The 24,758-nt window shown below is 40.3% G+C and overlaps 1 protein-coding gene across 1 annotated transcript in view; it reads left to right on the top strand.

The window, feature by feature from the left end:
* T265_06649 (hypothetical protein) overlaps positions 1–15,644 on the top strand; it is a gene marked incomplete at both ends in the record, with an annotated part of 52,547 nt that extends 36,903 nt beyond the window's left edge. The window contains 6 exons of the mRNA XM_009171969.1: positions 1,462–1,739; positions 4,229–4,693; positions 6,187–6,360; positions 8,689–8,753; positions 9,778–9,867; positions 15,086–15,644. Coding sequence (XP_009170233.1) covers positions 1,462–1,739; positions 4,229–4,693; positions 6,187–6,360; positions 8,689–8,753; positions 9,778–9,867; positions 15,086–15,266 — 1,253 coding nt within the window. The remainder of the gene's footprint in view (positions 1–1,461; positions 1,740–4,228; positions 4,694–6,186; positions 6,361–8,688; positions 8,754–9,777; positions 9,868–15,085) is intronic.
* Between the last annotated feature and the right edge of the window lie 9,114 nt (positions 15,645–24,758).

The raw sequence follows: 24,758 nt of genomic DNA, 5'->3' as shown, positions 1-24,758 counted from the left end.
TGTATATATATATATATATTAGCACAACTCCCTGTAAAGCATTTCGTGAAACGTTATTAGTGCATCTTTCGCTTTCATTTTGCAACCCGTTCTTCTAGACTGTATACTAGATACTGTCACGGTACTTCAAGCCTAATATTCAATCCATCTCCTTTAGAAGTCCTAATGAACAAATCGATCGGCTACCGCAGCCCAACCGTGTGATGGAAAAAAGTCTCTAGGTTAGATGTCAAGTCATAAATAGATTTTAGTTGAATTACGAATTTGTGGTCAAAGAATGCAGCGGTTTTGACCCAATCATGTGTCATACGTACACTTTGGGTGATCATTCCAAACCAACGGCTGTTACAAGAGAGATCTGTAGATAATAGGGCAGTCGCATTGGTTTCATACATGCTGCTGCTCGAAGCTGGTGCGCAAAATAAAGTCAGTGGCATTAACTTTTGTTTGAGTTATTATCCGAAGTCCAATGGAAATACTTTCGTATCTGCTTGTGTGATTGTTCAAAAAGGACCCTTCAACACTGGTGACCCCAGTTGAGAATCTTCCTAGCGGGGTTGTAACCTGCCCCTGTCAACAACAATTCAAATTCTTTCAGTCTGGTTTTTTCAGTAAAGTATGCTTATTATTGTTGCTTGCATTTCGCGGGGTTTACATTTTTTGATGGATGACCGCGCTTACACCGCTAAGTCTACTTTAACCGTTTTGTGCAGGGCAGTGTAAAGAGATATGCTTCAACATGTCAACATTTGTTTTACCATTTACAGTTGACAACAGAAAAATAAGAATTGCGCTCCACTTGATGGAAGATACAAAGGGAATTACAGTCAACATTTCATTATATAGAATGTTACAGAAAACACAAACCGAGTCAAAATCTTTTGCGCAAATAATGCAGACCGATATTCGCCTATCAAAACCGACTTAGTCGCATTATAAGATTGGGAAGTTATATGCGTTGTCAGTGGTTTTGAAGGTTTTCGTAACACAGTTTGCACTCGATGGCAGGGTGTTCGACTGTTATCTTGCCGAAATAAGCCAAAGGAGAAGTTACGTTTGTTATTTCAAATGTCGGAAGTAATGGATATTGGTTCAATCTGCTAAAGTGTTTCATTGCTACTGCAAGTAAGATCGACCGAACAACGATGATGAACCAAATAATAGGCGAAAAGCGTAGAGGAATATCTTCGTTTTAGTGTTTTCGTTATTCCTTTAGCTACTTAATAAAAAATCAGAAAAAATGTCAATCTTCAATAAAAATACTAATGAGACAATATCTATCCACTTCGCTTAATTTCCAAGATTACAGATAAACTGTACTTTGTAGCCTGAAAACATGATCGTTTGTCTAAAATGTCTGATACATTTAAGCTGCAGCTGACGGATGTTCAATTCCAGCTCAGCCATGTACCACCACCTCACTAATTTTGGTGATGACAAAATTTTTCTTTTAATTTGTAGATCATCAGACTCTTCTCAGTCCCGTTGTTCAGTTTGGTCCCATATCAATGCACCCGCATCAGGAGGTTGTTCTCAGTTTTCCCCATTGTGCTGCTCTAGATGAAGGCCCGTGGTATCTCCGTGTTGTTGCCACAGGTGTACAGTCCGCGCTAACAATCCCCAAATGTGAAGACGGCAAGGGAACCAAGCCAAAGATTTGTGATTGTAACTCTTTGTTCCAGGAATATGAACAAGGACACGATAGCGTAACACGCTCATCCATACTGACTTGTTGGAAGGTAAGAATTTACCGTGGTTCTTTCGACCCCCAGGTCTAGATTTTACTGTTTTATAAACATACCACTGCAATATTAAATTAACCGGCTTGGGCATATGATCCTCTCATTCTCTAAGCCAGCGAAGTCTGAAGGGAATCAGTGGGAAAACACAAACATTTTGCACCAATTTACGGAACACCGAAACGTCCACAGTAGCCCAGGCTGTTCAGGGAGAATGATTCGTATATTTGTTATAGCTGATACTCCTGCGGATGTCTTGGTTGTAAAAGTTTGGTCCAATCTCCAAGATAATACCTCAGGACTGGAACCCAAAAAATCCGCCACGTAATGGTGCTCATGAGTGTTAGGTTTGTGAGGAAAAGATAGTGGGTAGTTTTATTCTTTGTCATAATTTATGCGATCCTGAAGGAAATGAATGACCGTCATTTTGTCACGAGATCTTCGTCCGCGGCGATCAACCTGTCTGAAAGGATATGGTTTGGCGGAATATCCTAAACGACAGCGTAGATCACGCTGAAACGGAATCAAGGTTAAATTCCCAAGTGTTTCGTGAATTCTGTGTCCAGGGACGCATGATTTTAGTTGTCGACCTTTCTTATGTTTCCCTGGCGTTTATTCATCATGGATTTCGTTTATATTAACCGCGAATTGATGTCCACTCGCTGATAGGTGTAAGGGATTAAATACTGTTGAAGTAGAAAAGATGTTTTGCACACATTCCTGACACTGCTGATGTAGCTGTCCTAATTTTCCCGGATTATTACTTGTGCACTGCGCAAACTACATCTGAAACCTGGAAAAATTCGAAATCAAACCCAAACCCACGCAAATCACATTGAAGCTATAAAGCCCACTCAATCCACGTATTAGCTGCTGCGTAATTAGGAGGCCGTGACCTAATAATGTGGGATTTGAAAACCATAAATTTGAACCCGGACATCAGGCGGCTTCATTTGCCGCCTTCGTTTTCGAAGTTATATTTTTGGAAAAATGTGCTCAGTCAGAATCCTATACTTTTGTTTTAGGCGTGCAGCAATCTCAGGTGACGGTAGTCATGGCTGATTGTTGTAACATACCATGTTTTCTTGTCTCATTAAGGCGATTCCAGCGGATGAGATGACCCTAAAGCACAGTGTGTGTTGTTGTGCGTAATGAAGGATCCCATATAGCAACGGAAAGTTTGCAGTCCAGATAATTAGCTCTGACGTATTTCCACCACACTTGTCAGGTATTAATTGAACCAGTCAACTATTACATGGTTTGGAATGATCGGGTGTATCTATCTCACGTACAAATGCACCATTTATGTTCTTGAAATGAGTACGTGTAGAAGGCACCGGAATTTAGGTGGAATGAGTTGCCTTTACAGGGTTGACCACACACACGAGCAATGATATCTAACGTAAAATTTCGTTATCAGGAACAGTGTCCTTCATTGGTGAACATTTGTGAGTTATTAGGAATAATATGCACTTGCTCGACCGATTGATGGGACGACCAGGATTGGTTTATATAGGCCGCCCAAATGTGAGTACCTAGATAATAGCAGCGAGCGATGTGCCATTTGCCTGGTAAAGGCACTGCATGTTTTTTACGATACTTAGAATGAATCATTCAATATCCATAAAGCTTGAGCTTTTGACATGATTATAAAGTTTCGTTTTTCCAGGAAACAGGCATAGGAAACTAGACGAGTATTGACAGCATTTTTGCATCACTTTGATAGTATGTGTACTTGAAGGTTAAACGTACTTTAGATTTGGTGGCAGAGAAAATACAAACAATAACTTATTTGCTAAAATTCACTATGCAACCGAACTTCATTTTCTGATAATGGAAATACAGCATTAACTTCCTTTTTTCTTCGATTTTTCGTTACCGGAACGTCCAAATGAATATCTCACCAGCCTTTTCTGTTTTGTATCAAATTGTTGTAATGCACTGTGAAATTGTGAGGACTGCAGGAGGCTTTGAAATAGTAAACAAGAACTGTAAACTCCCTCCCATGGAAAAGAGTATTTAGGAGGTTGGTGTGGATGATTAAAACGCTATCACCTATATAGTAATAATTGCGAATAGTACTAAACGGACGGCAGAAAGATGTTTGAATAAAAATCTAGTTTAACGTCCGCACTGAGGATAGTAAACAGTGATAACCAAAAGCAGTTATACTAAACAGAATAAAACTGCCAATTTTGTTCCAGTAATATTTGTTTCAGTTGTCACGTCCCCAGTGCACAAACGTAGCGGTACATAGAGGGAGATTAAAGCTCTTATTGTGGCCTGAGTCTTTGATGCAAGCAAAGCTGTGCTACTCAGTTCCGGTTCTTGAAAATCGTGAAAGACACCTTTTTTCTAGCAGTCTACCATCCATGGTATGTACGAATTATTCTTCAGATGTTTTTATACAACATCTGTATAACTGTATACCCATGAACATTTTAAATACCGCTTAATTGAGCTAAGCCTTTTGCTGCTCCAAATTTCAGGAAGTGTGCGCAGTAGTATCGCAAAAGGACGAATACGAAATTATCAAATCTCAACCTGGAATAACCTGTCACATTAACACTTCAGAGGTGCATCTACTCACTCAACGGCCACAACGCTACTGTTTGATTGGTGAAAGTCTGAGGCCAAAGTGTGAACAACAGAAGTTGGAATTACTGCCAGTTTGGCCCGCCAATATAAGGACTGACGGGCCGGCCAAGAAAATGCTGCGTTTGACCGCCTATTCAGCCCGACCTACCCCAACTATGGACTACAATATTCGCGTTTATATTTTGCCTGACATACAGGATATTCTGGAGCATGTGAAAGCAACAGAGCTCCGACTGGATGGTTATGTTCTTGACACAACAGATCCCCTGCCATTTTACGATACGGGCCAAGGGATGTGCTTCAGTATCGAAGATGTATCCAAAGGCTGGCGAAGTAGATTACATATGAATACTCAGGTAGTCAAAAAATTTAGATACAAATATTCTTTGTTATATGATATAAAGAATCCAAGCTCGCGTGTCAAGTGCAATAAATAAGATACATGTTTATACCTCGCATTTGGTGACATACTACGTCTTTCTTACGGTCAAGTTGAAATGTGAGGGCACGGAAATATACCCTTATTGTTCAGATGGCTGTGTTAACATTCGAGACGGTGTTTATAACCATTTGTTGTTAAAGTATACAGCTTTCAGGCCACCTAGGACAGAGAAACTTGTAACCACTGGAAAACACCTTATTTGACGAAGGGTTCTGATCTAAGGTACTAAAAAATCGGTCCTAGTTAGCAATGATTCGAATGCGTCTCCTGCTAAACGAAGCGATCCCGGAGTTGCATTCGAATTAGTGATGTAATTGGCCAACTGGAGGAAGGATTTTGGCCTCAATGGTCGGCCTCAGACAAAAAATGCTAGGTGGCTTAAAAAAGATTGTAAAAATATTCAAAAAGGGTTTCGCACGACAACCGAAAAGTCTTATTCCACCACATGTTGTTTTTTCTTTAAAGATTTGCATAAACCCGTATTATGTGTACCAGTGAGGCAGGGTTTAAGCTTATATATATATATATGATGAGGCCATTGTGGTACAAGTTCAAACTTACCATCTGGTGTGGGCTGCTCTGAGAGGCTGATGAGGGTGGATAAGCGTTCAAATGGGAATGGTGCCTTGGTGGTATTCATGTGGCTTGCCTAATACGTTGTGATGATTTTGCTACAAATGTGTGTCCATATTTTAGGTAGCATTTCGTACAAAACTTGTCTGGCAGCCTTAAAAATGCCTTAACTGATTGTAAGAACTAGGAAAAAGTATTTCTACCCCACCATTTTCAAATTCAATGCGCTCGATTATTTTGTATTTACCACTCGCCTGTAAGATACAGAAAGGCATACGAAACTAGAAAAACGCTGAGAAGGATCATAAAAACACATTAGTTTGGAGACAGAATTTAAAACGCGTGACGTTTTTGCCTACAATGGCGATTCCGTCTCAAACTCCGAGTCCATACTAACAAAGTCAGTTGGCCCCAGAAACGTTTTCGTATTAGGTGAAGAGCCTCTGTTGAATTAAACCTAATTAACAACCAAAGTAACACGTTAATTTAGTTTTAGACAAAATGTGAAGTGCGTGCGTATTTCTTTGCATTTATTCACAATTATTTGCGACTGAAATAAAAAAAATAGAAGACGAAGATGAACGGTGAAGTATCCACACAAGCAAAGCGATATTTTGAATAATAACATTTGTTCTTGAAGCCTGCTGGCGTTCACCCAAAAGAATCGATTGAAACTGCTGAACATTGCAGATGTTGCATTCTCTCGAAAAATTATTACTTCCTCTGCTCTTCCGGGATAAGGTTATGTGACAAATCTGCATTTCATTAAAAACAGAAATATTTATGCCAAACTAAAAATTTTACGCGATTTTATTGGTGATTACTTTTCCATAGGAGGTTCCTTTCCGTCATATCTGGGGTGGAACACAACTGCCCACGTTACATTGTGCCTTTACGCTAGAGCACATTGACCACACGCAGAACTCAGTTTCTTGCAGAATAATTGCTTTCCAAGGAATGAACTGGGAACAACGAAAAGTATTGCATATTTCAAGCGACTGCATAGATGTGAGTTACAAAACACTGATTATTTGTTTCACGGATATTACAGTTTTTGGCTAGAAAGTTTTGCACCAATGAATGGGTGACCTAAAGTGTTCCTCAGCCTCCTAGCAAATTAGCAACAAAACTGCTTGTAAATTTGGCCACTAAATAAAATGAAAATGCTACACTTATTTAGGTCGTCCTTTCTGCTCAACGTTTCTGAAAATTAGGGTTTATCCCACGCTGGTTTATATCACGCCAGGTGGGTTCTCTGTAACTGATTAGCTTGTCAATCATCTTGGCCATTTCCGTTCAATGTTTTCCGGGCTTGTCTCGTTTGTCCTACCTTTTCCGCAGGACAAGCAGATAAACGCTGGTAGATGTTCTCTGCGAGCTTCATAAAATGTAGAAAGCGACTGGTTAAGAGCAGAAAAAAAACAAAATTCTGCGGAGAAATTCCAAAACTATGTTTAAACAGTAGACCACTAAAGATAAATTAACCAGTGTAAAATTTAAGGTACACTCATTTTCAATTCCGATATCATTTCAGCAAATTAATCAAGATGTTATTGTGTATCTGCTTCACAAATAAAGACGAGTAAACGCTTACGGTTATATAATTATGGCAGTGGGTCTTTGCCACAACACATTTTCCCTTTATCTTTCATTGTTTGTCAGACGCCGAGAGTAGTTTTTCGGCAAAACGGGTATCACCATAACCCTTTTATAGACTGAACGCAAAATACGTAGCCAACACTCTGCAAATGTTCATCCAACGGTTTCTCACCGTGAAAGCCTAGTGTTCTAAAAGAACTGACCACATGTACCCCACACACATACACAACTTATTTTTGTGCCTCTCTCTATGATGAACAAAAGAGGGTAAAGACGGAGATTCGTCCGCATACAAACGAAAATTTCTGTACCCATAAAGGCGTCGTTTGTGAGATTTTGGAAAGTGCAGCAAAGTGACCGCATTTGATTTGATGAACCCCACAACAAAGAAGACAGTGACAGGAGATTCGTTACAAACGAAAATTTCTGTACCCATAAAGGCGTCGTTTGTGAGATTTTGGAAAGTGCAGCAAAGTGACCGCATTTGATTTGATGAACCCCACAACAAAGAAGACAGTGACAAGTTTTTCCCGATGTAAATGCAGGAATTGGTAATCGCTTTGACTTGAGTTGATTCTGGAGTTTGCCAACATTAACACTCAGTTAAATTAGATGCATAGTGGACCGCGACTTTAATGTTTACAGCCTATGTGCATGGCGAAATACCTTGGTTCGGAGGTTGGATGAGGTACCTCATGGTCAATATCATACTGGTAATCCTAGGTGGTTGCCAGGGGTTTTATAACAAGACAACTAGTATATGGCAAAGAATGCTAATATGCAACCGTGGGGTTGCATACGAGCTTGGTTCATTTTGGTTAGAGTCTCTTGTAATATTGTCTCTACTCAGCCAATGACTTATTCAAATATATTCAGTGTACTCATACTACAGCATGGGACAAGTTTACATATAAACGTAGACTTCATCTTGTTCCGAACCAATGTTTCATTTACCACAGACACCGATAGGTCTCCCATATTTTTACGCCGCGTTGGAGAAAAATTATATTTCTGATTTAGTTTGTCAATGTAAAACAACACCAATCGGGCGTGTGCAAATTTCCGATGCCTCTTCGTCAGATTCTGACACCCCGACAAGAAAATAGTACCACTGAATAGGTGCAAGAAAAACTTGGTCCGAGCATGTTCATTGAACCAATCTGGCATTTGGCTATGCGCTTCACATGCACGCTAACTATTTAATTTATACTGCAAGTGGAAATCGCTTCTGACATTAGTGTTAAGGTCGGCGACTTCTTACCCAGGAGAATAAGATATTGAAAAGTAGAGCATAAAGGGACAAAGAAGTGTATTGGGGTCTTTTTGAGCTTATATGCTTACATGACGAAAGCGTGAAGCTTGAAGACACTATGGGGTCGCATATCATTTACATGAACGTCTATAAATTTGGCCGTGTTGGCTTTTGAATTAAAGTGGGCTCAAACCATTTTTATCAACTTTTAGAACCATCACTGAAATTCATATTTGACCTCTTTCATCTACGGTTGAATAAAAATCGTTCCGCTTAAATCAGACATGTTATTTGAATTAGATGCAGCTTTGCGTTTTAATTTGAAGTAGCTAAGGGAAGCTTTCATCGGTTATTTGAAAAAAACCACTGCTATACCCTCCACATTAGGTGATAAAAATGCAATGTTATACATTTAGAAATCGTGGTTCACGAATTGTCAAATTGTTAATTGTTTCTTACGTTTCATACTCACATTTGTTGGACAGAATGTTACCTCAAATACAAATACTGTTCCAGTGGCTATCCCAAACAACAAAAAAACATTCTTCCGGTAAGCTTTTCCAAGCTTTTTATGGCTTATACGAATTTGGTTTCACTTACTGGTTTAACTTGGGATTGCTCATGAACGTGTAATCAGGGGGGTTTCTTTTTTTGTTGTCATCTGTTGTCATTTAGTTGATCTTAGGTACCGTCCAATTTCTTCAAACACAGTAAATAATCTTGAGTAGAGCTGACTGATTAGAGGCCGTCTTATTAGCTTATCCCGTACGGCTTGCTTCACAATGCAGGATAGAGGAATAGAACATAGCGATAATAAACAACTAATGTGATATATGGAATAGGTCTCAATCTACTAGTATAATGCTCTTCTACACTATGAAAATCGAGACTAAACTGAATCCTAGTGACCCATTAGGCAAACAGGATTTGTTGGAAGGAACACAAGATAGAAACATTGAATTATTGTCCCCGCAGATACGGGATGGTGTGGAATGAATCACACGTAGATATGCACACTAAATCGGGGGATCCAAGACTGTAGTTACCACTCGTGCTTAATATATGAATGAAAATATCTCTCCAGCCTTGGTAACCAGATCAGATTACTCACTTTGACATCAAACGAGAGATGTTTCGAAAAATGTCCACTTTTGCTATCCTATCAGAAGCTTTCTGCCTGGGAAACAATATTCCGTTTGTAGAACAAGATAATTCAATTTGACAATATACTAGGTATAAGGTTGTTAAAATGTCTTCGGCAGCCCAAAACCGGTAGACACAAGGTTGTTTTTCTGCAGCACACTCGTTTGAAAAATATACTGAACAAGACAGTATGTTGAAATTCGGTTGAGTTGGCACCAAGAAAAACAATGAAAACCGATGATGCCGTAGTAGTCTGATTCCCGTATGCTTGTATGGAGATAAGTAATAGGATAAATGTCATTAAAATCTGTGTGCAAACGATAATAGTACAGTGGATAATTAAGAAAGAATATCATCTTTTTGTTACGTCACAAATTTCAGGATTTTAGAGCTGCGTAAGTAATTTCACTTTAGTTTTGTTTGTTTTTCAGCATAAAAGACAGCACAAGAGAAATTATCTGCGACTTTATGAACATGCAAAATAACTGGCAAGATCTGGCGAAGGGGATGAAACTCGAAAGGTACGCTGCACTTAATGGTTCTGATTTCCCAGAAAGATTAACAGTGCAGGCATAAAGGTTAAGATAGATAACTGTACCGTCTTTGCTGAGCGGATCGTTCGTTGTATTCTGAAACAGTGAACGTTGATCACTTGAAGATAAATCGGTACCAGTCGAATGTGTAATTAAAGTGATGATATGGCTTATTAGTCATACTGCTGACCAACTGCTTGCTGCTGAACACTTGAGCGTTTAAACTACCAGCAGGGAGGTCCCTGGTTAGAAACTTTCTTGGGTTCCGCGAGAGACCCACCGTTGGTTCTCAGCAAGGGTGGAGCAGGTGTATATTCCTTCTCTGCTTTCCAGTACATTGTAATAACCTATGCATCACTGAAGCCAATAGCCAACAAAGGATCAACCAAATTAGGAATAGTTATAGGTGTTATAGGTTACGAAGCTTTGGCATTTTAAAACCTTATCAGTCGCGGATGAAAATATTAATAAGTGAAGGTGACAACGAATTGACTGGATCAACTGAAACATAGCGCTGAGGAAGGGCATGGTTGAGGTTAACGTCGGGGGTACTGGATGCTTAAATCGTTGACTGATGTGCGCGCAGTTTTTGCTGCAGTTTTCTTATCAGTATTGCTTCAAGGGACGTCAATGTTTCCGAGTTTCGATTGATTAGATATATACCAAAGGCATGAGCAGTTCAGCCAGTTCACTTGTTTCAGAAATACGCTTGGTAATCGATGATTTAAGAACACAAAAAACAAGGTATAGATTAGTGGCCTTCAAAATTACTACTACAGACGCATTGTTTATATCCTGGATAGATTCCAAAATCTTGGTGGATATGAGATAGAGAAAAGCGACTGGTATATTCTTTTATGAAGGGTCCGTATTCAAGTCCACGAATTCCAAATTCTGTTTACACGATCTTAATACTCACTTGCTTAAGTCCTAGGGGAAATATTTTATCTTTGGACAGCCAGAGATATCCAGTACTTTCATACTCGATCACAAGTTGCCCCTGGTACTTTAAGTTCCGTTATGAGTGACCTGGTATTTAACGTTCATTCTCCATCACGTCCGCCTGTCTGAGTGTCATCAATATGCCTGCCAATCCAGCGTAACCAGGCGCCTTGAGGAAACGCCCAGGCACAGGTACATACGCTTGAAAGTTGGCATTTTATATTCTAGTATTATTTATCACGTCTGTTCACATAAAACAGTAGTCCTCACGTGACTAATCTGTCATCATCCTGCTGAATATGGACTAGTTAGATTGCAGGTATGTTCATATATATGTCGACATCCGTTTGTTTTCGCACGTACCCATAACAGGTGTTTCATTCCAAACTGATCAAATTCAAACTTTATACAAAATGTTCACTCTTATCGGATGTGTAACTAACCAGTCTATCTTTTATAGTCTATTTAGGCCACTGCCGTACACTCAGCCAGCCTTTTGGGTTTCCTTATTTAGGTGTTTTAGAAAATCATTAACTCACCTCAGCTATTCTATGAATTGCCCATGTTTATAAGCAGACTGCATACCACTTTACTGTTTCTTGGATCTAAACATCATTCTTTGTTGGAAATAAAGTTGTGCAACATATTACTCATGATGTTGTTCAGCGGACTGTGTAGGAAGATTTTTTAACCTTATTTTTGTGGTTCGAGTACAATTTTCAATGACTGACAGTGGCTGGAGACCGAGTTTATTTTGCCGCATAGCTTACATAAATACAACGGTTTGCTTCTTTGCGCTTGTGAGCTACATTCGTCGAAACTTCGGCTCCACGCAAGATGTCAAGTAAATTCGAATCAACGGAATACCGTTGTTATGCTGATTTCATTGAAATGAGTAATTGGGTTACGGATATTTCTTTACTGGTCGTGCGTGGTATGTGGGTGTATCTGGTTGTTATGTGTACGTGTTTGTATAACGTTTGTTTGTGCTGAATTCTACTTACCGATGGTAGTTACGGTAACCTTCCTATTATATTTGAGGTAATTTACATCCCAGGCATTAGCTGGTTAAATCGAAAACTGCATGCATCACACAAGAAAACTCACCACCAAGAGTAATGAGAAAATGATAATGGGTGCTCCAAACCTCAGACTATTCTACATATTTTCAAGTTGCATTTAATTTCTCCGATTCTTTAACTGATGGTGGAAATTTTAATGGCGGATTTATTGTAAAAATTAAGAAATCTTAATGCAAGTTCAGGGCCTTCTCAGAAACAATGCTGAATCCTCCAGTGAATAAACTGCGCAATAGCAAGAAAGAATAATCACCTTATTTTTTTAACCGGTCTGTTCAGTCACAGTCTATCCGTAAAAGCCAAGACAAGCTTAATTCAGGCCGATTTTGGTGCAGTAAAAATAAAGAACCAGAAAAGAATATTCGCGATTTAGGGCGTTTGTGTATAGAGGCCCATCTGAGATTGAAGGAACATGAGAAGAGGGCCAAGGCAACCACCAGTTAACTTGCTCACGATTGAAAGAGTGATGGAATAACAAGAGGAAATGGTACAACCGGATTACCGCAGATACGGGACATACTACTTGCATGGCGCATATGAACGGCTAATAGTCACACTCAAAGACGTCACGTTCACAGTCAGATGAGAAAAAGATAATCGAATACCGCTGGTGCAAGAACTTGTAAATGGAAAATGGATCAGACCTGCAAAACTTTATGTACACATTCCTGATAGTGAACCCAATGCCACCCATCCAATAAATCACCAGTGAAATCGCAGTCGGACGTAGATTGCAGGAAGTGACACAGCAACATGGCATATCTAAGTAAAAAAATAAAGAGACAACGTATACCAAATTGATGTATAACCAAGAAATTTCTAAAGAATCTGAAGCCCAAGGGCATTTCATAATCGACAGTAACAGGATTACACGGTCTGGCAGATTGTTCTTCAAATAAAGCTGAATTCCTAGGAAGATTACTACAACTGGGATATGTAATAAAGCATTAGAAAATACGTTTCAAGAAGGCATTGGTGCATGTGTACAACACACCCACAAATCGGTTCACTTCCGCTTTTCTGGAATTTTTGTTCCTACAAGTACGATTTCAAATGATCCGGTCAAGTTTTACTCCTCTTCAGACGCGACGTTATCATTAGAACTTGTTAGAGAAAGTTAGATAAGCGTGAAATGTTGCCTATGTCAAGGCTACTTGCTTCAAAGCTAAGTTATTCGGCAATTTCCATTCTGTTCTGTTATTAAACACTTTGAAAGTCATCAAGCCGTTACAAACAGTGAGGGCGCTCGTGTCTACGAAGTCACTGAAAAATCTTTCCATGGTATCAAGAAGTCTTATGTAAGTACATGCACAGACGAAATCACAGTACTGCTCAGAACTTGCAATTCAACGTACTACGACGAACCATCACCTTGCCACGCATTCATAATATGCCGCGTTTGTTGAAGGCATGTTTGCAGGCGAATTGCTTAGCCCACCCAAATGAACAATAGCCAACAATTCGGCCTGAAGTACAAAAATTTTCCAGCATCACAAACCAGTATTATATCCGTCTACAGTTCACTATGTCAAAAAAAGACACATTTTTCTCTCCAAGAAATCCTAATGTCTGATGCTATTTATACGGCTATAAACATACCCTAGGTTTGAAATCGTTTAATTTTGACCTTGAAAGACGTCACCGTCTCATTTTTGATCCTGATAAGATTAAGCAAAACATTTTGGTGTATCACGGACGCGAATCAACCCTCCCAGTTGCTTCTAAAAGTAAATGCCACGATAAAAATCTAAGACGACGCAAAGCTTATCTGCGTGAATAGAGTCTTCATTTTGCGTACTATGACCTTGCCACCTATAAGCTTGGTAAAGTGGGGCAACCCTTCCTTTGAACTAGGGGCAGTTGGTGTTGGAACAGTAAATAAAGGAATAAACGTTTTGAAGTAAATAGTCATGGCAAACAGTTATCTTAAAACAATTACCTTTGCGCAAGCAAAGCTGGGTAGATCAAAACAAATAGTCTGATTCCTGAAAAATGTGCTCAAATGTCCGCCATGACAGCATAATGACGAATAACTGCCTTATGTCACGTCAGATTCAAACCAAACCTGCCCCACATTTGTTCTGAGAATATGTCTGCTGGTGTGAGTGGCGTTTTTCTTAGCGATTACCGGAAATGACTGAACGCTTATTTCCTCATGGATTGTATCTTCATGTCTCAACAAGTGCTTCAAGTGTATCAAAATGTGCCGAATGGACACCACTATGCACCAGAGTAGCCTCACGGACATGAAAAAATTATTACCGAAAGATTTTAGTATGGAACAAAATACAACACTTCAGTTAAAGTTGATCTTCATATATGAAAATCGGAGGGAAAAAAACTCAAATTTGGAACACGTGGAGACTCTGAAATGTAAAAATGTGGGGTAGGTGAGAGAAACCTTTGGGACAATGTTCGCAGAAGTCTACTTACCTTGTACAGACTATATATTTGTACCCATTCTACGCACATCTACTAGCTGACTCTATCTATGTATTACTGCTAGCGAAGCAACATCAACTTACTGTGGGTTTTTGGCTAGGGCTGACCATCAGCCTGGCGTGAAAAATGAGGGTAGCTTCCAAGACAAGGGGATATAGTCAAAGTGGAACAAATGAAGCAGCGTGCAAAGGTCAGTCAAATACCATTCGATCCGGGGACGGGTCTATGGACAAATTGGTGGGATAGCTCACCACAACCATAACAATAAGCTAAGATCAGTCTAGATGTTCAACAGACGTATAAAAACGCTGCCCACTCCTAAATACCTAATTAATTGATCGTATAATCTCAGTTGGTGAGAACGCAATCCAATCGGTTTATACATCAAATTTATGGGTGACCTTTTAACTCCCTTTAAAACAACCCAATCCTTGGCTGATTTCCCGACCACTTTTTGAACTACAAAATAGTTTTGAAAAGTTGTTTTTGGAAATCGCGAGTTTTATAAATGGCCGTCTACATTCAAATTATTTTCTTGTTGGAGATCAACAAGATTATTGATTTTTTAGCAAGAGTCCACATCACACGTTACAAATGTTTTAAGTAGTTGTACACAAGTAAGTTTGGCCAGAAATTTTCAGTCAGTGAAAAATTAGGCGCTTGTCAGTTCTTGGCGCTAAAATTAAATTAGATGCTTTATTGCCGTCATTGAGTATACCGTTTAGAAATTTCCTCGTTTTCAGCCATGTACCATATCTGGCCAATCTCGCTAATCCAACTGAGTCGCTGTTGAACCTTTGGGAAGCTGCGCATCGGCAGGACCAATATTTGGGGGGTCTCAAAAACATTTTTTGCCAACTCGGTCTCACGGACTTTGCAACTTCGCTAGCAGTCGAACCGGAAACCTTTTGGGATGTACAGTGAATTTTCAAACTTGTGGCCACTATTTACATGCTTCAAGAAATGAACGCCAGTCATGGTCCACATCTTGACCATTTTGAGATAACCTAAATAGGATTTGATAGAAAAAGATAACCCTTCCGTATTCTATCCGGAAATTAAATATACGGAAGCGCGTATCCGACGCAAATAGCGACTATTTAATATTCATTCATTAGCGCCTATTGTTACTGGAGAACCAGCCAAACATTTCGAGTAACTAAACTGCATTTATCCCTCCACAAATTCGACGCTTTTATGTGCCAGATGTACTGTAAAGCACCATTACTTCTTCATTTTTCGTTACTGTAAATTTGATCGTTCTGCAAAAATACGCACACCATGTGAAATTGTGAATTTTTTACCGCATGGGAACCTGGGATTGATGTATTGATGAAACGGTCCACTGAACGTGCAACATCATTAGTCAGTTGTTCATCGGAAATAAAGTACCCTTCAAGCCAAACGCAGTTAGCGTGAGTTTTTTGTACTACTTTACGGGGCATTCTTGCTAACACCGGAGTCAAAAGTGGCAGTAAGTGGTACCAAATTATTTTGGTACGACGATGTTTAATGTGTGCACGGCTTTTGAAACCGAACCGGTGCTAAGGTAGCCCTGTTAGAACTTTGTTGTCTGGCTAAATGTTCTCCGTAACAAGGGAAATTCCTCGAGGCAGTAAAGGCGTTATAACTTAGTCTTCAATGACAGGGAGGAACATAAGCAGGATTCCAGGTTCCCCTAACACTGCTGACGTTAAAATAAATACGATAAGCTCACTTACAACGCTACGAAAAAGTGAAAACATTAAGAGCACACCTTTTGAATGTGCCGTAGTACATCGCTGCCCGAAATGTTCCGTTTTCCAAGAAGCGGTTCGTTTAACTGATTTTCTTCCTGGGGCTGCTCAGAGAGACAGCTACTTAAATGTGTCCAAAAATCTTCGTTTGCCACAGTCAACCGACATGATCGAGATTGTCAACCTGGTTTCTCTGATTATCTGCAAATTAGATCCTTAATTTGCTGGTCAAATACTGAACCAACGGTGCCCAATGAGAGACGATTATTAGCCACACTGTTTTTCTAGGAAGTGACAGAATGGGCGCTACCCTGATCAGTCGTGTTATTTCCTGTAAGGTTCAGAGCCACCTGAAACGGAGTCATACTGGCCCCACCAAGGAGCTGAAAATATCTCAGAGAACTTAGGTTGACTGTAACCGCGTTTGTATCATCTTCTAATGACAGAAGCTAGTCAGCTGAGAAGTCTGCAGGTCTCTTTCACAGTTGAGGTTAGCTTAGATAAGACTAACAGGCTCATAGCCTTCCAGCAATATGTCTCCCTCTGCTTTGGTAGATGCAAAAACCCAGCGAAATGACTTAGGATGTATCAACCCTTATCAGTTAGTTGACCTTAAATATGGCAAGATTTCTGCCTCAGCACTATTTTTAATAATTAATGAAAAACTATTTCAGAGCAAGAATTATTTTCTCTGTTTTCTTTTGAAATCAGCAAAACGGTCCATGGAAGGAGCAGAACGACGAAACGTAAAAAATATTACTATTCATTTAGATAAAGAAAACTCCAGATCATATGTCACTGGTATCGGCTATTCTAATTTTTAGCGTATCATTTGTATTTATTGAAATTTCCAGTGACTAGTTCGCAGGCTGGGACCTAAAGTGTAGTAGCCTGAGTGGGGATGCAAATAAAAAGGAGAAGCATCGGAGAAATATTTGAGCAAAAAATCAGAAGGCGAACTCTAGGGTGATTTGTCATCAGCCAGCACAATTAACAATTCAGGTGACCGTTGACCGGGATCTTGACGAAGAATTAGTAACGAAAGCTCTGAAGAAAGGAAATTTGGCAAAACAGCTGTTGCTTCGAGACCTAGAGAAATGCAATCTTACTCTTCCACCATGGGAGGAATGTAAGACGTAGATATGACACCAGGCCAAAGGTGATTTGGATGTCCATGAAATCTTACACGCACAACGAAGAGTGATAAGCATCAATTTCATCAATTAGAAAAATGCAAATGGATACAAGAAGTTGAGTAATCATCTAGGCAGGCGAATGCTCCGATAAGAAAATGCATGCTGTGGAACGTCTAGAGTGACAAACAGTTAATCTCAAAAATGTTCTCAGACATTAAATCACACGAATGATAATACAACACATTCGCCTTTTTGCCTGACGCTCGAGAATCTGACACATCATCAACGACGCTTGAATACCTTATTATATGATACCCCTTTGCAAGGCAATGCCCACAGAGGGAAGGACAAATTTACCCCCCGTTCAAACACACTGCATGAAATGGTGAACAGGATGGGATGTGTCGTTATAAAAACAATTTACCAGTCAACCAATCATGAAGACCAGTCCAACCGTTACCTATCGGGGTCTCGTCTGCAAAACCTTGCTGGAGTGATTGTTTCATTACCCCCAGTGTTAATGTGCAAAATTGTCCAACCAAGAAAACCTTGATGAGGAAAGAAAGACGGAGAGAAGCTAAGGATAGCGTAGAACCTTTTGTCGATAAGCTTCATCGCCGCTAATGGTGGCGCATACACAGACCACTTGAACAGATATATCTTATATAGCAAGTGAGTTGAGATTATGCATAGGCAAAATCCCAACCATCCCATTTCGAAAGCCGTCTAATGGCAAGGATACGAAACACCCGTAGCAGCCTAAAGAGTACAAGAATTTTGAAGTACAAGGTAAGGAAACTATGTTCATACAGAGAAAAAAGTAACCACGAAAGATTCGAAACCAATTACAAACTTTTCCACTAAAGATGAATGAACAAGCCTGGTAAGTTGTCCAACAAGATCGGTGAACTAAAATTAAATATGAAAGCCAGATTTCTCAACAGAGAATTGTGGGCAAAAAATTCGTAGAAACCGGTCAATTTAGCTAACCTCTTGAATAATCAAGTTTGTACCAATTGAACGTTTGTTAGTTTCGAGTCTAGGGTCCAAAGATTAAAAAAGCGCAGGCAGAGAAGAGAGGCCAGGCGAAGTTCACAAGCAAGGGGACAAAGCAAGGCGAGGAAAGGTGGGATAGCAGCTCTTGACTAGTTAATGAACGGTATTCTAGAGCTAACAGGAGAGGCTTAAAAAGACTGGAAGTTTTTTTCATCGTATTCACTCTAAAATCTTTCCGCGGTTGGCAGCAGGTAATGCATCAAATGACAAATGCTAAATAAGTTCAACCAAGGAATGTTTTTTTCAACAGAGTTTAAGGTATTACTTAAAGTGCCAGCAGAAGCATAAACTAACATGTTGGTCTACAGATATTCCATATGAATCCTTTGCAACTTTCCAACTTGAAAACAGCTTGTTACATCACAGACGTCAGGTTCAGATGACTTATATATGGGGGTATTAAGATCACCTGTGAATTCACTGAACGACCAGTAGAAAAACCCCTCAATGCCTCAATTTTCGACGGACGTGACTAGACGTTCACAGAAGTTACGTCCTTCACAAGAGTCTCAGATAGACAGTGATACCTGGTTACCGTCGACAGTGTTAGACCTCAGTTTTCCTGACCTTCTAGAAAGTACAATCTCAGGCATTATAGTCGGTTGGCTTGCAAAACACAATTTGCAGTGAGCGAATTAGCGTCTTATTCGAATAAGAAATCTCGTTGTTCCTGATGCATTCGTGAGATAGTAGAAACGGCTGAAGTTTATCGCCTCGTCAATCAGAAATCCTTTCGTTGGGCTAAAAAATGATCGTTGTTACTGACTCTGAAGGCTGCCATGCAGTACTTTTCTGTCCATCATAGATTCCCTGATTCAAGATCAATGGGAAGACTGCCGTTTCGTTGACCCACAGGTGGTCACGCAACTTGGAAGTACAAATGGATAGTTCCTACAACCTAGCCAACAGTTTCATGAATCAGCAAACAGCAAACTTTGCATTCCACCAATTGAAGGTGATCTAGTGCAACGGCATAAAGCTTCTGCAAGACCTAACCCTGAATAACGTGTCAGTATAAGGAGTGTACATTTAGGAGGAAACCGGGTATTTAGATGAAGAGGTCGACGATTCGTTAAGTCGTTTTGGAACGAATATGGCGACTATAAGAAAGAACATAAAACATTTGTGTAACCATCACAAAAAATGGACTAACAAGGTTTTTCGCAATAACCAGGGAAATTGTCGCATTCCGGAATGAGTTGCTCAAATAAATAGGTCAAGACAGATCCCACATGTGGGCAGTAAGTCGCCAGTCCGAGCGATCGGAATATAAGTCTAACGGGACAAGCTTCTAAAACGTGTATTATTATCCATTTCTGTCAACGATTTCAAGGACATGCTGGTTATTGTGCAACCCGAACTGCTTTTAGAGATACCTTAAGAAGCAATTTGAAGCTCTACATTACTTGTGTTCAGGTATTAGGATCATTTTGTTCCAGATTTTTTTACTCATATTAGTATTTGCTCTAAATCACATGTAGTTTTTCATACTGAGCACGTGCACGAGTTTCCGCGGAATTAACAGACTTCTTGACCCGCCATGTATTCCAGACAGCCATACTTTAGATGTTCTCCTCAGTCTCAATAGTGCCCGCATCGCTCGTCGTCATGGCACTGCTGAAACACGTATGGACCAGGAGGACACAGAATTAACTAAAATTGACACAAACCTTTGCGGTCACTCTCCTGTGCATCCAACGAAATTGATTCAGGCAAACTTTACCACCAAGTAATTGCAACCGGTGGTAATCATAACATACAAATTAGTTTTCTTAGTAGAAAACAAGGTACGTGGAGATTCCAGGACTAGGCCTACCTTATGAGCTGTAGTGGCCGAGTGATTTGCACCGTGAGAAAACTGTGGGCCGTCACATTAGCTAGGGGAGGACAGCTGAGATTTGTTATCACATATAAGTACGTTCGCAGGTTTATCGGAGTGGAGCTAACCGTATGAAACTGTGCTATACCATCAAAGGCTTTTTGGATACGTTCGACTGCAGGTGACATTATATTCCCATTGCCTATACATACATTATAGATTCTAGTTTCGAAAGCGGGGCATCAGTAAACGGCAAACACATCCAGTCCTGAAATAGCCCGTAATGGAGGTAAATATTAATTTATTTGTGTAACCCATATCTTTCATAAACATTTATTCAAGCCGTATCCTACTCAACGTCCGGTGGAATAATTCCTTGCACTGTGTTTTACACGTACTTAAGACAAAAACGGCACAATGTACAGTATGTTCTGTATAACTTTTCCAACTTAGGTGTAGTGTGAAATCCGATTCATGAGTAGTTAGCGCTACTTCTGGTTGATTTGTGCGCGCTTATTCATTTTTCACTGCACTGATTACCTTGCCGATGTTGTTCATTAGTTTACCCGTTCCCCACTCACTTACACGTACACAACATGGAAGAAACTGTCAATTTTCAGGTCTAACTTAGTCTACTCATGCGATTGCTCGGGGGCGTTTGCTGCCATTCACTGTCCTAAAATGTCGGGACACGTCATACTGCATCCCCTTTCACCAAACTCCGAAAACTGATTTTTTGCACTTTCTCAGTTATAATGACGCATGCATCGCATGAGTTAGTCCTGCAGTTTGTAGCTTTATACACGTATCTTCTGACAGTGGATTTATCATCCATTCATTGCTTTCCCTGGACTAATCAAGACAACCAACCTGTACACTCGCTGTTGTGGGGCTGTACTATATGATTCAGTCGGATGCTGCTGGATACCAAATGCAGTAACATCCTACTAGATGAGACCCTGGCGTACATGCACGATTGAGAAAGATTGACACGGCATGCACCATGCAATAAAAAGCCTCGACGACCAATGGTACGTGCCGGACAAGGTCATTTGTGGATGAGTTCTGTGGTACGACCGACAGGTGTCAACGGACGCAAACAGGTGCACACAAATTATTCAGGCGGAAAAATGTCTCCAGCTGTTTACTATGCTCTGAAGCATGATCCCAAATAAAGTCGATTAGCAGGGAACGTCATTGTAAACTTTGATCAACAAACACGGCAAAGCTTCCTGGAACTTTTCACCGACAATTCTATCAGATACCTAGCGACCTTTCTTCCTTTTCCCTCAAAGGAGAATTCAACTTCCTAAACCCGGCTAGCATTCATAATCATTTGTGCTAGTACTGCAACTTTTGTTCCTGGCCCATGATCCCCTAACTCTTGGGAAAAATTCTAATGCGCGGATTCGTACGTAATATAAAATGTGTGCACTCTCCATTCCTCTGCATTCTCATTCACTTTTTCAAATCTATAACTTCTGCGCGCCAAATGTTCTACTTTAGGAGACCTGACTTGACTCAATTAAATGGGAATGAATAATAATAATGACAATAAATTGGTTTTCCATTACGACAAAACAGTCAGCGCAAATGATCCGTATAAATGGAATATTGTAGAAGGGAGAAAACGCAGGAAGTTTACGGAATCCTCCGGTTGGGATTCCTATGACCTTGAGAGATATGCATCGACTCACGAAGGAAACAAGTTTCCAAGAAGCCAGGAATACAAGCATCGCTGCTTAGAAATGAACACATAAGATCAACTTGAGCTCAATCAGGAAACAGTCAGATGCGTACATGAACAGTTCGCATGCTTCCGCGAGTCTCACATTGAATGCTTTACACGTTCAGTTGTCCTTTTTTGGATGCTGGTTATCTGGATAGTATTGAACACCTGAATTTTACACCTCTAGTTTTGCATACGACATGCGAAATAACTGTAGGTTCACTGCACGCAAATAAGCTTTTTCTATGGAACCTTCAACCAGCTGCGACCAGAAAGACGGCAAATTAAACGGGTCTGGATGCAAAACCTTATTAGAAAAGCATCCCACTCAAAGTAGAAGATAAACTTCAGATCGTGTTGTGGGAAGGCAATGATTTAAAAACTGACTCAACCTGGTAATTATTATCCAGAAGGTTCGCCAATAAGACATCAGTTGTCACCAGTGTAAAATGCTTTCTTTGTCACTTGGAGGGTCCAAATTTAGTTGGTTAGTTAGTCCTTTTTCCAGGAATTCACCGGTCAATTGAACCGGTCCGATTAATCGGTCAATATCGAGCCCGGTAATCCTGATGAGTCAGCCAGTTCTATGGCTAAATCATAGATAGTCAACATTTTAGTACTGTAACGGCGCTCGGGTGATGCTGATTTCTTTCACAGATAGCTATCCTGGAATGTCGCCTGTTACATCAATGCTACCAACAGGGCTACTTTAGAGTATTCCGGATAAATCTACATGTTTTACAGTTCATGGCCGAACTAGTAAGTGGAAATCGACCGACTGACTGGTCAATATCCATCCAATCCGGTAACTTAGCAAAGCTGGCAAAGGTTTGGCTCCTGCCAAGCAATGCGCACTATTAGATAGTTTAGACTGAAACGGAATTTCCGGCAACGTACTGAAGTTGGTCAGCGTATCGGTGTTCGACAAGCCATTCACCATGCGTGACCGGTTTCGCTTATTCAGAGGTGATATTTCAGTTACGTTCGAAGTGTGCTCGTGGTGCACATGCTTGCCTCTAACGTCAGATGTCCAGAGATCAAAATCCAATACGGCCGAGGATGCGCGCCGTTAATGAGCTTTACCATGAAGGAAATTTGAATCCAATGTTGTTCCCTTCTGTCACATTACTGTCCAACAAAACGAACTGGAGCGCTCAGCACCAGGCTTAGTTCGTCAAAAAACGGCCTAGTCGGTTAAATTATTCGACTTCACGTCTTCAAATGTTGGGCAGACGTAGTAAACATATATTTTATGGACAGCTTGTGATGTCTGCCTGGCTTGTTATCCACAGGTGTTTTCCAAACATGTATCCCGGTGCATTGCTAACGCATGAAGCATTTACCAAGTATCGTGGAGGGTCTGGCTTGTATTTTTCGTCCGTTTTTATCCAGCGTACCGGAAACTTGCCTCGCAGTAACAAAGCTGAATGTGGGCATCAACCGTCCGTTTAAGGCATTATAAATCAAAAGCATGCCGATTTATTTAAACAAATAACGTAATGACCAGAACGGAACAAAGAAAGCAAACATGAGTTGGCACTGCTTCGCTTAATTGGAACACCCCCCACTGCAACTTCCAGCATAAAACGACTAAGAGCAAGATGCTGTCAGCAGAAAAGGGAACGGAGAAATTCAGCCAACAGGGGGGGTTCCCATGTAATTTTGGTGAAATACTAATGAATGAGGAAACAGATATCTGCAACGTTGCCAGTTTTTATATATCGCCCCGATTTTTTCTATCAAAAATCCCGTTGTCTTCGTACAGTTGCTCTTTTTATGAAAAACTTAAGGAAGTTCCACCGAGAAGCAAATTTTAAATAGACATGTACGCAAATACTTCAGTTACACAGAAGGTACTCAACGAGTATATAGGATGCAGGCTCCGACATAAGCTGTTTCGTCAGATGTGTGTCATCCTCAGGCTTAGTAGTTCGGAAACTAATTTACTTGCTGTTCTTGATTGCTACTAGACTATCGTTACACATATAGCACTTGGATAACTCAGATTTAACAGTGTTTAACAGAGAATCCTCTGTAGCCTTTTACTAGCTATTTTTGGTGTAGTAGTCTCCTTTATAAAAGAGTGGCATTGAAATGCGTCTCATTAATTTTATATCCCCAGAAAGTAATCATCTTTCACACAGAACTGCATTTGGTACGTCTCTACATGTGATCTCAACACCGGAGGACGCTGCGCTTGGGTAACCACCGGAATCTGGTGTTTCACCTTACACACCCCACTTTTCTGGGGTATTTTTCACTTGCAGTTCGGATTACGTCCCGTAAATGGAGTAATCTTTCATGAAAAACGTGGAGTGCTGTACAGTTTTTTCAGTGTCATTGGGAATAGTCAGCAGTGGGCATATCATAAAGTGCATGAGTTTCATAATGTTTCCATAAATTCAGTTGGTTTTACGTGTGCAAGTTCTTTTTCACCGACACAGTTGAAGCTCTTTTGGTGTAGGCTCGCCAGAACGATGGGCCTGGAGAAATGCTGAAATGACAGATTTAAATGAGTAAATTCTATGGGCATGAGGAAGCTCTGTCCGTCAGAAATTTGCAAAAGCTTCCGCTCATCTAAATACTCAATATATTGCGACATATAGTACCACGGGTTAATCGCAAAAAACTGGCCCGATTATGCAAGCCTGCATGTGTTACCTTGTAAGTGACACCAATAAGAGTGAGCAGTTATCCATGTGTTCAGGGGGTTCCAAGAGCAGTTCCAACATGAACCGGTAGTGTGAGGCGCGTAGATTCGGTGATAAAACAGGGTGGTAGATGTGGGGTTCGAACCCACGCGGAGACTGCCTCCAGTGGATCTTAAGTCCACCGCCTTAACCACTCGGCCAACCTACCACAACGGCGCTGTTCATAACATTATATTCCGTAATATGAAATTTTTATTTCAGTCGTCTCTCAACCGTAGTTGACCGTTCG

The sequence above is a fragment of the Opisthorchis viverrini genome (genome assembly GCF_000715545.1).
Source record: "Opisthorchis viverrini unplaced genomic scaffold opera_v5_142, whole genome shotgun sequence".
In the NCBI taxonomy this organism is placed as follows: Eukaryota; Metazoa; Platyhelminthes; class Trematoda; order Opisthorchiida; family Opisthorchiidae; genus Opisthorchis; species Opisthorchis viverrini.
Note: the sequence above shows the minus strand (reverse complement) of the source record. Positions and strands in the feature narration are given on the sequence as shown.